Source organism: Galleria mellonella, unplaced genomic scaffold, assembly GCF_026898425.1.
Source record: "Galleria mellonella isolate WM207_F2 unplaced genomic scaffold, CSIRO_AGI_GalMel_v1 utg33, whole genome shotgun sequence".
Taxonomy (NCBI): domain Eukaryota; kingdom Metazoa; phylum Arthropoda; class Insecta; order Lepidoptera; family Pyralidae; genus Galleria; species Galleria mellonella.
In genome coordinates this window covers 14,051,149-14,067,173 of record NW_026442079.1, presented here as the reverse complement: position 1 = coordinate 14,067,173, position 16,025 = coordinate 14,051,149, and the positions used below count along the sequence as shown (strand labels likewise).

The window sequence follows — 16,025 nt, the reverse complement described above, 5'->3', positions numbered from 1 at the left end:
GGCGTCGCACGGGTGGACACTTTTACATTTTAAAAAGTGGCCATTAAAGCTGCACACGCGACGGAAGCTTAAAAATGGAGTAACTACTCCCGTTTTCCCAACATTTCCCTTCACTACTCTGCTCCTATTGATAGTAGCGTGATGAAAAGTATACCATAACCTGCCCAGGAGTATGAAGAATAATTGTACTAAGTTTCGTTAAAATCCGTCGAGTAGTTATTGTTTCTATAACGAACATACAGACAGACAAAAATTTTACTAATTGCATTTTTGGCATCAGTATCGATCACTAATCACCCCCTGATAGTTATTTTGGAAATATATTTCATATACAGACCTCTCTACAGATTTATTATAAATATAGAAGATGTTAGTTGTAAAGATGTTTGTTACTCAATCATGCTGTCCACCGCTGAACATAACCTCCCCCTATTGGACGGTTTTGCCAGTAGTTGCCACGCTTGGCATGCAGGTTTTTTTTTTTAATTGATGATAATGGAATGGTTACTCCACCTGCGCTAATGGTAAACACTGGCGGAGCACCAATGAGGGGTGATAGGTGAGAATGAAAAGGCAGCTTAGTCAACCCATCGTGATGAATACACCAGGAATTCAGCACGTTGGTTTCCAGGAGACACTACATGGGGGCGACCTTATGGCATATTGCTAGCAATGAGACTGATAGTCCGTAATACTAACAAGCCCTTCCGCCTACCATGAGGGTTGCCTACCGCAGTTAGACTTTTGTAATGTTTTAAGAAGGCCGCTGCTGCTCATCCCTCGACCGTTAACCCACCCACTGGAAAGGAAGGGGTGGCCTATTCTATGCCGGGACCACACGGCGAATATAACACATAGGACATAATATAGAACAATTAATATCGAATGAAAAATACTAAGAGAAATGAAAGCAACAGTAAGCCATATAAAGTGTATTTAAAGAACAAAATATGTCAAAATCGTACAAATCAACAATGACAACAAATATAATTAAACATTACAATACAATAATATTGAACAACTATTTACACAAATAAAGTGCAGTATTGGCAAGTGTGTAAACCTGCAAGTCCAGTATTCGAATAATGTCAAAAGAGGGCGACTACGACGCCATCTGTAATATGAAGTTCAAGTCATTAAGTTTCATATAATTGCAAACTGGTATACCTCGATAGATGGGGTTGATCATAGAGGACTTCTCATGTTTTACCATCCATTGTTACCTATGTATCACAATTGAAATAAATAAATAAACATATAGTATTTTACTAGATGGCTAAGGTGTAGATGAAGTACATAAATTCAAAATTAGTCCAAAATAACATAAAAAATACAGATTAATTTTACAATTTAAGATTTTGATAGATATATAATTTATTTGCATACGCAAGAAAAAAGAAATAAAAGAATACATATAAAAAAACGATAATACAAAAATTTTGTTTAATAAAAAACATCGAGTTTGATTAAAATTCTATGTTAGATAAAAAAAAAAGAATTTCCCAACTGACGAAGTTATGAAGTAATAAACTTAAAAAAATATCATCGAATTGAGGACCTCTCTTTTTGAAGTCAGTTTAAAATAGTACCTGGCATTCCCTTTCTACAGTCTAGTATGAACTGTATAAAGATTGTGACTGTATTAAAGTTGGAATTTGTAAATTATTTATTTAAATATTCCTATAGGCATTTAGACAATATTGCTATGAAAATTTTAACAAAACATATATATTTTTCATTACATTTTATTAAAACAGATTACAAACAGTACAATTCCTCTTGTAAATAAATCTACCAGCCATGTGTACCGAATTGTCATGTAATCGTCAGGGATGTTAAATATATTAATAATTTTATAGTAAACACATTAAAATGAAATTATTATATTATATATAAAAAAGATTCCCAAAGAGGGTTGACGTCAGGCAGGTGGCCGGTTGTAAAACTAAAAAACCAAATCTTTTTGTAATATGGACAAAATCATATTACGCCAACCCCAAATGGTTGGGATGAGGGTAGGAAGATGATGATGATATATAAAAAAAAATATAACCATATAAAACAATAATAACCATTCCTCATTGCCTCTACAATATATGTATACATACGAGTAGGTACAAAGCGTTTTTTAAAACGGGTTGCCATCTTCTGAAATTAAAATTGTGCACTTGTGCTAATATTTACTTTCTATGAATTAAATTTTCCTTACAGTTTTATGTGAATACATAATAATTATAGTTTATATTGTTACAAGAATTCGGTATTTAAAATAGTTTTGGTACGTATGTATGAGTACATACAAATACATATAGCATTGTTGCCACCCTCTGTTGATAAGACATTTTCGAATTCAAATTATAAATTTGCAGGATTGCTTTCTTAGTACTAACCAGTAGTTCCTTTAAAAACGTTTGCGGTCTTACTACAAAAATAAATTTAAAACACTATCTAATTAAACAAAATTATAAATGATTAAAGATTGTTAAAAAAAAATTGTTTTATTCAACAAATTTTGTTTTCGACATTTCTTTTAATTTACCTTTTATTCGTGTTTATAATAACACAATAAGATATCAAACGCCCTTTTGTATCAAGACTTCCAAATATGTATTTAACATCTATCTAAATATGATTTTAAACTTTTTGTAGTAAGACCGTTACAGATTACGACTTCTTAAGAAACTGCACGCACAAATTGCGACCGGTTTGCAGCTCTGAAAGCGTTCACCTATATTGACAACATAGATCATACACATACTTCTAGATAGAACGTCCAAAAAGTGTCCAAAATTGTTCAAATAAAGGACAGCCTACTGTTGCGTCGCTTGTTTTTTTTTTTGACAAAATAAAGCGCGCCATTTTTAGGTGTTGCCAGTAATAAACAATATTTCGATATCTCTACTCAATGCTTACAATGATGAATCACGTAATTTTACGTATGATCTGTCATAAAAATTCACTCGCATGACAATAAAAATATGGCTGTTTTCGGCGAGGCGTTCGTAGAGAGCCGACCTATCTAGATGTTGACCTAAGATTGACAATAGAGAGGTAGTTATTGCTGTAGAATGATGTGAAATAAGATAGTTATACCTACACCAAACAACTGTAAATTATCTAGACAGACAGTCAGTCTCAAAAAACTGGATAACGCATGATATGGTACAACTACCCTCATTTCGAATATATATATATACTTTTTAACAAATGTATATTAAAATTGCAGTAAAATTACAATTTAAAATATAATAACTACAACAATACTGTTTTTCTAAACACTATTCTAAACTACAATGTAAGCCTAATAAATACGTTCCGACAATGATTTCTCAATTTAACTTGAAGACAGTAATATTATTTTATGATCCCCGTTCGCGTATATTTAATTCGTTTTTTTAATAGTTCCCGTCATAGTGAGCAAGTTGTCGCGTACTCTCATAAAATATACATTATTTTTTTAGATTATAATTACGTCATTAGAGCGCACCTATTAAGGCCTTAATCTAATTACAAGAACAAGCAACAAACGCCTGTTCCATTATTTATACTAATTTCTTCCCGCGGCCAATCCGCGGCTTTGATCACGTGTGCTCCAGTTGCCACTACAAGATGAAACAATATACAGTGTACCTGCATGCAACGTGTTTAGTTTCAAAACGAATTCATTCGTATCTCTTTAAAGGATTTTCCATAAAGTAAATATTGGAAATTTTCATGGACGAATGATTTGAACAGTGGTTGATTTACTAGCAGCCTTAGCAAGCTGGTGTCCAAGGCGACAGATTTGAAAGGCTTGCAAATTTGAAGTCAATATTGTTTTATCATAAAGTTACAATTTCACAGATAAAATAATATTATATATAATCAATATAATTGTAAAATAGGATATCGATTTGTAGAAGATGAGGAGTGACAAATGTGTAAATCCACTACTAAATTTATTCCCATAAATTAAGGATAGAGTCCTTTCTGCGTTTAGAGTCACTGTTGAGTCACGCTTTAGTATCGTAAGTTCAAATATTTTGTTCATTATTGTTCCATATCTTTCAATTTTCATTCTTTCTCTCTTCAATAAAACCACACCATTTGAATTTATTAGACAGAGAACCTATATTTGTAGGTTTATATTTTTTCCATTTATTCAATTACCTACATTGTATTTGTTAACACAACATTGTATTTTGTTTCTTTAACTCTTTATTACACAAGAAACATAAAAATATACTATAATAATATTGAACAATTCAGGTGAATTACATGAAATACAGATTAAAATACGTATAAAGGTAGAAAAGGCGGTGTTATCGCTAAGGCAATATCTTACAGACAACCTTTGGTTATAGGGGAGTAAATAGAAATGGGTCAGTGGTGCAAGAGTGTATTTATTATTATTTTTGTATTTTTCTACATAAAAACTATAATTGTCAATAGGTAAAAAGGTTCGTTTTAAACACTAGTGTTAGAATTAAGGCGTGTCATCATCAATCTCGGTGATTCGCGCTCAATCTCAATCGATCGCTCAATCAATAGATACAACTGTAGCATGAAATGTCTTCTATTTTTATCAATTTTGGGACAGCACGATATTGGAAAAACACTAATTACATATATTGTAATTAATCTGGTAACAATACGAAGACTTACTAAAGCACTTATCTAAGTTGGATTAGGTTAGAATTTTAAAGACACTCCAAATTTATCTTTTGTATTTTTAATAGACCACGAAAAAGTCGATGGCCCATGTACCATTTACAATTACACCGTATATACTAGGCTAGGCAGTAAGATAATCTTTCTAATATTCTGTCTACCATTTTCTACGTATATATTAAATCTTATAGTAAATGTTATGGTAAATCTACGTGCTGTATTCTATTATAATAACAAAGAATTGTAACAGGTCAAAATTATTTATTCTTTGAAAACTGATATTGACGTCCGATAACCCGACAGATGTTATGTTTAGCGGAAGAACAGAACTACATATAAATCAAGCAATTATTAACAAGCCGATTCACTCGATTCCACCTTTTCCTTAAAGGTACATAAGGGTGAGGCCAAGCCCCCTAACTTTATACCACATTTACGCAGAAAAACCAACTTAATTTTTTTATACAATTTAAAAAAAATTCTACTCATAATTATTTTCTAAGAGGTAACCCTATATTAATTAATAATGAAACAAGTAAATTACAAGTTGACGATTAAATTTTTTCTTTTAATATTTTAAAAGCGTCTCGAACTCTGAATGTCCAAGGATCTCTAACATGGTTTGATCTCCGTCGCAACAATGAAAGCCTTATCAGAAAAATAAAATTCTAAATTAAAAAAAAAATGCTAATAGTGTAAAAAAAGCACTTGCCTTCCTCAGATTGAGAACTTGTTCTATATTCGAAAATACTCTTAACGCTCACGTATTTGTTCTAAGTATATTTTTTGCCAGCTCTTTACCCGTTATTTCTTAGGCGAAAATCAACTATATTGTCTACTTGTAGAGGGCGTATCAAGAGAAAACAGATCATGTGAGTTACTCCTGAAATGAATTCCAATAAATCGATATTGAAATTGAGACGTTTCACCATCTTGAATTGCAACACTAGCGACATAATAGTTACATATTGTTCTTATAGATGCATATTAGTGCAACTTGCCAATGCGAACCATTGTAAACCGATCCCAATTTTAACTTAATTCCGAACTGTAGTTACACGAGTGTAGTATAAAATTGTCATTGGCAATTGATTGGATTAATATTGATATTAGATTCAATAGTAGACTCAAGACTAAGTTGTTTAAGGTAGACCTTTAGGAATGAAACAGTGAATATTGCATCCAATTACGTGCAGTGTATTTTTACTTTGTTTTGGCTTCTGTTAGTCTTATTATGACCTATTTCTTCCTAAAAATACCCCATGTACAGACAATTAATAATTACAATATTATTATATTACCAAATTTAACTCACCTTTTTTCTAACAAATTTTTGTACGTACCATAATGGCGGTTGATATTCATTTTATGAAAAATGAAGTGATTAAAATCTTTTTTAATTAATAATATTTCATATACAACAATGTGAGTGTATCTGCTATTCGAACTATCATCATTACATTTGAATATCAGCTGGTAAATATCTTAAATGAGTTAAACAATAACTCCCCGAAACTTGATCTGATAATGTAACAGTTATCGATCGGTTATCTTAAATTCTTTTTTTTTTATACAACTTAGAATGGCAAATAAGCTGACAGCCCACTTGATGAAAAGTGGTAACCGTCGCCTATAGACATGAGCAGTACCATAGACATAATAGAGTATATTGTTTCGCCCATGATACCCCCCATGCGTCGCCATTCCTGAGGACTCAGGTGTTATTCCTCTGTACCCAGTAAATTCACGCCATATCCCACCCTTCAAACCGAAACACAGCCATGCAAACACAACTGCTTCACTGTAGAAACACGAATGAGAAAATCACCACATTTTGAAACACAAGAACGACGATATGTCGTTTTCATAGCAACGATACTTGTAACAATAAAATAATATAAAATAGGATCAAATAATATATAGCAATATATATATATATATATTGCAGTTACAATAATAGATATATTAAATATTGGTTAATACAAATAAAGAATCCAATCGAAATGAACATAGACTTATATAGGCGAAATCAAAGTGAGTGTTAACCTTTTCCCCGCCATCAGTGTTCATCAGAAAAACCCAATATATAGGTATCAGAGCGATACTGATATTAACAATAGCTTATATAAAAGTAAACCTTAATGCGTCGTATTAGAGCGTGCTTCAGTATCCATACCGTGGCGATACCGTCCCACTGGCTGCACTAACAGTCTAGGCGTGTAGAGGTTGGGCTTCCGTGGGTTGCGGTTGGAACGATCTTATTATACTAAGCAAGGCCGTGTAGGTGCCAGCAACGAGGCCCACAATGCCGATCAGGAATAGCAGCACGTCCTTAATGAGTCGTATGCGGCCTGGCCCGAACTTGTCCGGGAAGGAAACGCAGATCTCCATGATGGCTGGGAAACAGATGCCCAGCGCGGACAGGCACAGTGCACCGAAGAGGGAGATGAACAGCCCCAACCGTGGAATGGCGATGGCCAACACAACTGGAAACATAATTATGTAACAATTAGGCTAATGTCTGGTAATGTTCTCAGCAGAAGATTGGTTTTGAAAAACGAATTTTGTCATATAAAGTACTTTCTTATATGGCAGTCACGTGGTACGCATGTGGCTACCTACTCCAGTCTGGAACTGACTCATCATTGACCTTTTTGTTATTTTGAGTCACAGCATCCAGTATGTTGTTATTAAACGATTTTGCTATTTACTTTTAGTAGGAGATTTCGTTTACATTTTTCTCATACAAATTTCATCTTGCAAAATAAATCAGGACCGTAGCTAGGCCCAAGTTTAAGGTAGCGCAAAAGAACTTTTTGGTAGAGTACAAGCCATAATTGACTTCGAAAAAGCAAAAATCTTAAATTGTCTTGGGGCCTTTTATTTTAAGATCGAGCATTGGGCCTATATAGAAGATATAGCTTCGGCTTATGATATATTCACCGATTTCTACCAATTACACAGCACCCATAGTTATTATTACTAGCAATATACGCAACCAGATCGACCTCTACGATCGACATCGACTCATCGTGGTAAATTCCAACATCTCGATGGGCTTACTGACCTGTCTTTTCATCTTCACCTATCATCACTCACTGGTGCCCTGCCGATGTATACCGATAGCGCAGGCGGGGTTACGATTCCATCATCACCCATTAAAAAAAGTACAAGCTCTGCTTATGCTCTGTATTATAAGTAGATTGAAGGTTTATTTTTATAATAGCGCCACATGGGACCATACAATCCTGAGCGACAACAGAGACAACACGATCCAGGAATAAGATCAAGCGTAAAGAAAACGTTCTACTCTCCAGCTCGTTTAATAGTTTTCCTGGGTAAATATGAAGGATCCGAAAGGGTATGAAGGGGACGTATCACTGAAAGGCCATTTCACGATGTGAAAAACTTACAAGTGATAAGACAAAGTGAGATCCTGAGTGCGTACTCCCAGAGTCGCAGCCTCTGAGACCCTGAGCGCTGCAGCCACGGTAGCAGGTACCCTCGCCACACCACTTCCACGGGTACGTAGCAGTGCAGCCCGTAGCTGATGAAGATGGCGATCGCGAACATTGAAATCACGCTGGTCGCTAGCCTGCAACATTAATAACAATATTAATAAGTTTTTACCAGAGGGAAACTTTACACAAAAGTCCTTTGGTTTGGTACCTCTGTCCCATTCGTGTTTCAACTGTGAAACAGTTGTGTTTGCATGGCTGTGTTTCAGTTTATAGGGTGGGATATGGCAGTGAATTTACAGGGTACAAAGGAATAACACCTGAGTCCTCAGAAACAGTATACTTTGTTATGTCCATAATACTACTCATGTCTAAAGGCGACGGTTACCACTTTCCATCACGTGGGCCTTCAAATTGTTTGCCATACTAAGTTGTATATAAAAAAGTCTTGCAGTTACACGAATCGACTGGTCCTCAAGCTAGGATGTCCTGCGTTATAAGGCACCAAGCAACATACATCTGGGAACACAACTAAGAACAAGATTCGAGCCAATTTAGAAAAGAACACATATACATCGCATACACTGTGATGCTCATGGCCTTTGCTGATGATTATAGTATTATGCCATGTTATGTTAGTAGTTATTGCCGTATGCTCCCATGTGCGGGCATAGAATAGACCACCCCTGCCTTTCCCATGGGTGTCGTAAGAGGCGATTAAGGGAGAACGAGGAATCGGCAACAGCGTCCCTCTTAAAACATCTTCGAAGCCTAACTGCGGTTGTCAATCCGCTTGCCAAACGTGGCAACTACTGTCAAACCCAAGGGGGAGGCTTATATCCAACAGTGGACAGTTAAAGGCTAATATGATAATAGTGTTATACCACTCCATGCCCTATAATTTCACTGCAATAATCCACTTTGGAAAATCATCAAAACCTAACTGCGATTGCCAATTCGCTTGCCAAACGTGACAACTACTAGAAAATCCCACCAGTGGGAAGAGGCCTATGTTCAGAAGTCGACAGTTAAAGGCTGCTATTATGATATGTCGAACCCATCTATCAAAACGAAATACAAGATTTTTTTTTTATTTATTTATTTATTAAATACAAAAAATTTACAACAGCGAGTACATTGGACCCCGCACTAGGAGAACCTGTATCGCGGGAGTCCATATGAGATTACCAGGACACGGTGATTTACAAATATAAATTAAATTAAAATACTAAGCCAGTTTTACGAAAGCAACAAGTTAAAATGAAGTGCTTCATAATACCATAAATACGGGTGAACAGACGTTCCCATGCAATTTGTATGCAATCTTTCTGTGGTAAAATGACCATAACATACTACAACTGTACGGAGTACGGGACAAAATTCAAAATTCCATATGCAGATGACTGTTACATAGGAGTATTACGTTTATTAAAGTTAATAGGAAATAGGTCAGAGAATTAAAAGGCAAATAGCCGTAATAAGTAGGGCTCATGGTCGGTGCTCGGACTTCGCTCGGACGTACTGTCGTTTATTTACAACTATCCTACGGTAATTACCGATGGTATGCGATGTATGAGAGGGCACGGAGCGATAGCCAGGCTCACAATGACCGCGGACAAAGGGACATTGTATTATTACTGTACAGAGAACGCATTTAAACGGCACTCACATGAGTAGACACCACGTACGTATAAATAAATAAATTACTTCAGTAATAAAAAAATATTACAAACTATAGCATTAACTTGATTAGAAGTGGTATATGTAATTAATAATATAGTTTACGGACTATATATAATAATCAGAGGGAGACTTTGTACAAAAGTCGATTGCTTGGGTACCTCTGTCCCATTCGTGTTTCAACTGTGAAGCAGTTGTGTTTGCATGGCTGTATTTCCGTTTAAAGGGTGGGATATGGCGTGAATTTACTGGATACAGAGGAATAACACCTGAGTCCTCAGGAATGGCAACGCATGGGGGGTATCGTGGGCGAAACAGTATACTCTGTTATGTCCACGGTACTGCTCATGTTCATAGGCGACGGTTACCACTTTCCATCAGGTGGGCAGTCAGCTTGTTTGCCATTCTAAGTTGTATAAAAAAAAAGTTATTTATTATATATGTACATCATAATGCTATATCTTTGTAACCATAAACTATAAATATTTAAATAGAAGAGGTAGTTAATCTAGATATACATCTAATTATATTTTAAACTGCATTCTTATTTGTATGATATACTCGTAAGTTATGAACTTAATTTTATAATATTACTAGTTTATACCCTTGGCTTTGTCTGCATAACTGGGGCATTTTGATTTTCTGAAATAAATTTAACTTATATCCTTCTCTAACCAAGATACTAAGTGTACCTATGCCAAATTTCGTACCCATCAATTGTATCATTAAAATACCTAAAGATAACATAACAAATATACTTTCATAGGGGGGAAAGGGATTGTTAGTAATGGAGACTAAGAATCCCATTGCTAGCAATATACCCAACCAGGTCGACCTCCTCGCGGTTCCCTTTGAAATCTATCATGGTTAATTCCAGATGAATTCATCATGATGGGCTAACTGGCCTGTTTTCATTCTCACCTATCACCCTTCACTGGTGCTCCGCCAGTGTATCCCGTTAGCGCAGGCGGGGTTACCATACCATTTTCATCAAATAAAAAAAAAACTTTCATATTTGTATAAATAGTGCAATACTGTTTTCCGCGATAGCTATTTGACAATAGATGGCATTGTTGAGCAACACTAAGAAATATCTAAATATAATTTCCGAAAAACACGATTTACCAAAAAAATACCGAGCAAAGTTCAGTTATTAAGGTACTATTATTTACTATACAGTAGAGTTAAGGGGCCATCTGAAAATCAGCGCTATAATATAGGTACATCTCGCTAGAGGTGTGCATACATAGCAACAGCTCAGTCGGCTCCAGCAACCAGCAAAATGAATTGTTTTCTTTTTATTATTGTTTTTTTTTTTTACCTGTAATTATTATTGTTGGTAATAAAGACTCTATCTATCTATCTATCTAGGTCAGGGGTTCCCAAACTTATTTTGTCTACTGCCCACTTTGAGAATAAATTATTTTTTAGCGCCCCCATTTTTTCACCTACTTAAAAACCACTATTACTTCAAATTTAGACACCACGCCGGCATACACAGACCAACAGTGTAGGCCGGCTGCAAACCCAGCGACCCGGAGGTAGTCGCCTCCGGAGTAGAAACCGGAGTAACGCCCCGAGGCCCCTACATCACCCGCCCACACCTCATCTGGCGGGCAAAGAGAAGACCCTGTTGTTGTTTGTTACTTCAAATTACAAATCACCCCCAAGCCTCCACACAGCGCCCCCATTTTTTTTAAGTCCCTTACCGCCCCCCTTTAGGCCTGCAGCGCCCACAAGGGGGCGTTATCGCCCATTTTGGCAAAGGCTGATATTAGGCTACATAATAAACGTTTCCACTAATACTTACGGGCCTTGTGGAAGATCAAGTGTGACCGAGTCGCTACACTCTGACACGCAGTATACGTATCCTAGCGCGCCCACCGCCACATACAACACCACTATGATGCTCATCCCTGTGTTCAGCACCCCGCAAGGACTGCCGAATGCTTTTGGAGTCTTCATATTGTTCTCTAATGCTATTACCTAAAATATCATCGCAAATTTAATATCACTTTCTAGGCCACATATCTTATTCTAATCGCCAAGCCAGTTTTTATGCAACTTACAATGGTAAACAAGCTGACGGCCCACCTGATAGAAAGTGGTAACCATCACCTATAGACATGAACAATACCACAGACATCATCGAACACCCTGTGTTACAATGGCATACGATCTGACGACCCACCTGATGGAAAATGGTAACCATCGCCTAAAGATAAACAGCAGAACATTCACAGAATGCCTACGCTTTGATGGTATCCTTCAAACATTGTTATTTCTAAAAAACTACGCTGTTATGCCTACATATATATAGGCCACACTTTTCTTTCCCGTGGGTGTCATAAGAGGCGACGACGAAGGGAACTTAATAGTCAAAGGATAGGCATCAGCGTCTCTCTTAAAACATCACTGAAACTAATTGCGCTTGTCAATACGACTGCCAGGCAAAGCCATTATTAGCATAAACCCCCCAATAGAGGAAAAGGCATATGTTTCGCAAAGGACAGGTAATGGCTTGATATAAGTATTTCAAACTTTATACTAAATCAAAAATCAATCACTGTCGCTTCACGGCAGAAATACGGGTAGAACAAAGATATCCAAGCAAACGATTATTATACTAGAGGCATTCTATTGATAAACTTAATATACCTAAAGATATTTTAAATCACAAACAATGTAATCTTTCATCAAACTTGGAAACTGTCGGTACACTCATTGGCAAATAGTAACTATTACCTTACAACATGAGCTATGATTAACACACAATACACTGTGATGTCTGCGGTACTGCGCTAAAGACTTTAAGGTGTCGAGTTAAATTAGAAAGTAACTGCAATTGATAAAATTGCTTCTTAAAAAAAAAAAATTAGCAACATGGAAAATAATTCGCCAATGCACAATCGTATAGACCAAGTTTTGTACGCATTACGTAAAAAAAAAACATAGGAACAATAAAAAAACAATCAGAAAAGATGTAAAAATATCTACCTTAGACACAATTTGCTGTATTGCAAGTATACTGTATTGCACATTCGCATAGCAGACGCATTAAAACAATTACACAATAGTATAATATCGCAATGCATAAGCTATAATAATGCACATTATTATTCACTCACCACGCCAACAGCTGTCAGTGCAAAGAGGATGGTTCCAAAAAAGAGCGGGAAAGTGGCAGGCGAGCCCCACAAGTCCAAGGGTTCGTTAGATTTCTTTCCAGACAGCAAATAGTACACCACAATGCCCAGCCCTATGAAGGTCAGCACGTTGGCCAGGGCTGAGAACGGAGCCAGTAACTTCAAACTGGGTATGAGGTTGAACGCCAGCAGTGGTATTAGTATTATCACCATGTGGATTTCGATGCTCATAACGTAATGTGGATCTACAATCTGTAACAAGGAACAAAAACTTGATTAGTCTTATTACATCTGTGGAAAGTACTAAGAAGATATTCATCAGCATCAGCCTTTAACTGTCCACTGCTGAACAGAAGCCTCCCCCTCAGGAGGTTTTGCCAGTGGTTACCACGCTTTGTAGGCGGATTTACAACCGCAGTCAGGGCTTTAGAGGTGTTTTAAGAGGGACGCTACTGCCCCCCTCTCCATCTCTCGCCCTCCCTTAGTCGGTTCTTACGACACCCATAAGATAAAAGGGTGGCCTAGTGATGCCATGATGTAGACTTACAGTACATAAATAATAACATATATAGATAGACATACACAACAAAAATAATACCTATACAGATAAAATAGTACATTACTGCAGCGGCCAACAACTGAGGCATTGATGGACGAACATGCAAATGTGGGCCGAGGCGTAGCCGAGGCACATATACGTAAGTCCATCAATGCCTAGTTGTGGCCAAGGCTTGTATAGTACGTTTCTCAAACAATGCGCGGAAATCAAAAACATAATTTTACTTTTTAAGTTCAATGACGAATAACAGACAATAATAATTGTTCACGCGCCATAATGTTCATTTGTTTTTTTTTTCAATAAACAGCTTTCTATTTGCAAGGCAGTTCGAAATTTAAATAAAACCTTTTATTAGTTACCTCCTTGGTAGCCATGTTTCGAAGTAAAAGGTCATTCCATTTTTAAATTACAGGATAGATATGAGTTTACATAGTAATTTATCTGGCCGCAAAACACGACAGATATGGATTTTCATACAACTTTTGTTGGCCGCTGCCCGCATGCATCTAGCCAGTACGGCAATTTTGATTTATCTCGAAAAAGATTGTCCAAATAATGCTCACATTTCCAAGCATGTTTGAGAAAAGAATATATATAAAAAAAATAACAAAAATTTTCCTTTCGTGCGTGTGCCATAGTAACACACAAAATGGTCACTACTCAGTTTAATGCTTTGCCATCGTAACACAAAATGGTCACTACTCAATTTGCTCTGCCATCAAAAGAACAAAATATTGATTGCTTTCCAATATTATTTTGTTCTCTATATGATTTTATGACTATTAACATCTCAACTTATCTTCTTTATTCTCAGTTGGGGTCAAAGTAATATACGATCTTCACTTCGACTCACCAGGAAAAATCTATATGTTAATGTTATAATTAAATATATAATATATATAATTAACTTAGATTATAAAGACAGAGCATCGAGTCTCAAATATAAAATGGGTCAACATTTTGTCAGCTAACTGTCAAATTACATTACAGAGTATACTGTTTCGCCCATGTTACCACATATGCGTTGCCATTCCTGAGGACTCAGGTGTTATTCCTCTGTACCCTTAGGTGCTCCCGCTCCTAAATGAGTTATCGTTCATAAATTTAAATTAAAAATATACTCAAATAAAGATAAAATAAACTCTACAGATGGCGAGAGGCAGTAGAAATATGCCTGAGACTCGATTGGTACCCAAGTAAACGACAAATCTCCCCATGTGTCACAATCGTTTAGACACAACGTAAAATTGCGTCACCCGTTCAGAGGCGATGACAAAGTGATTAATATTGACATATCGATATTTAAACACGCCACGCTCCTCTCAATTAGAATGAAACCAGAATAGATACGACCACTCGAGCTATTTAACATTTCATTCATATTAAAATTTAATGGTAGAATAACAGCCAATAAATCAAATAACTACAGACAGTTTTATAACCTTGGTGGTATAGCAATTTAACACACTGTCTTTGTCTTTTCAATGATCCGAGTTCGATTCCCGTCGTGTGGTCCCGGCTTAGAATAGGCCACCCCTTCCTTTCCCGTGGGTGTCGTAAGAGGCGATTAAGGAAGGCGAGGGATGGGCAGCAGCGTCTCTCTTAAAACATCTTCAAAGCCTAACTGCGGTTGCTAATTCACCTGCCAAGCGTGTAAAACCCCCAATAGCGGAAGGCCTTTGTTCAATAGTGGCCCATTAACTGCGGGATCCACGTGCCCCCTTCTGGAAAGCATCGTGTTGAATTCCTGGTGTATGCATCACGATAACAGAGTATGCTGTTTCGCACATGATACCCCCCATGCGTTGCCATTCCTGAGGACTCAGGTGTTATTCCTCTGTACCCAGTAAACTCACGCCATATCCCACCCTTCAAACCGAAACGCAGCCATGCAAACACAACTGCTTCTCGGTTGAAACACGAATGGGACAGAGGTACCCAAGCAATCGACTTTTGTACAAAGTTTCCCATCATTGCTAGCAATATACCCTCCACATTGGTTCTCTCTGGAAACCATCGTGCTGAATTCCAAATGTATTCATTACGGTGGGCTAACTGACCTGCCTTTTCATCTTCACCTATCCTATCATTCCTCACTGGTGCCCCGTCAGCGTATATCGTTAGTGCAGGCGGGGTTACCATTCCATTATCATCCATTAAAAAAAACTATACTAGTAGAAAAATATACACATACATATAACATACCTTTTTAATATTGTCTGCTATGAACACAATATAAACACAGCAAATGCCCAACTGGTAAACGACCAGAAACACGTCAACTGTGATGGCTGAAGGTCGTCCTAGTCCACGGAGGGACGAGGGTCCAGCAGACAACGAGGCGCTCATTGACTCGGGGTACGTGAGAAGAGGAACACGGCGCATCTTGCACGCCGCATACTGTGACCGGACCTGGGAAAATAATTTACATTTTTGACATATTCAAGAGGACCGGATGACCATGCTCAACCCAGAAGTGCTAATGGTGATTACAGTTTTCATCTATGAATAAAGAACACATCTAAGAGTACA

General features: G+C 36.8%; 1 protein-coding gene across 4 annotated transcripts in view; it reads right to left on the bottom strand.

The window, feature by feature from the left end:
- Positions 1–917: 917 nt before the first annotated feature.
- The window catches only part of LOC113522579 (proton-coupled amino acid transporter-like protein CG1139), a 43,378-nt gene continuing 28,270 nt past the window's right edge, over positions 918–16,025 (bottom strand). For all 4 annotated transcript variants that reach the window (XM_052896618.1, XM_052896620.1, XM_052896619.1 and 1 more), the window contains exons 5-9: positions 15,699–15,905; positions 12,917–13,186; positions 11,599–11,774; positions 8,064–8,245; positions 918–7,136 (exon numbers count right to left, since the gene is read on the bottom strand). In XM_052896618.1, the coding sequence (XP_052752578.1) occupies positions 6,862–7,136; positions 8,064–8,245; positions 11,599–11,774; positions 12,917–13,186; positions 15,699–15,905 (1,110 nt within the window). In that variant the 3' untranslated portion in view covers positions 918–6,861. The remainder of the gene's footprint in view (positions 7,137–8,063; positions 8,246–11,598; positions 11,775–12,916; positions 13,187–15,698; positions 15,906–16,025) is intronic.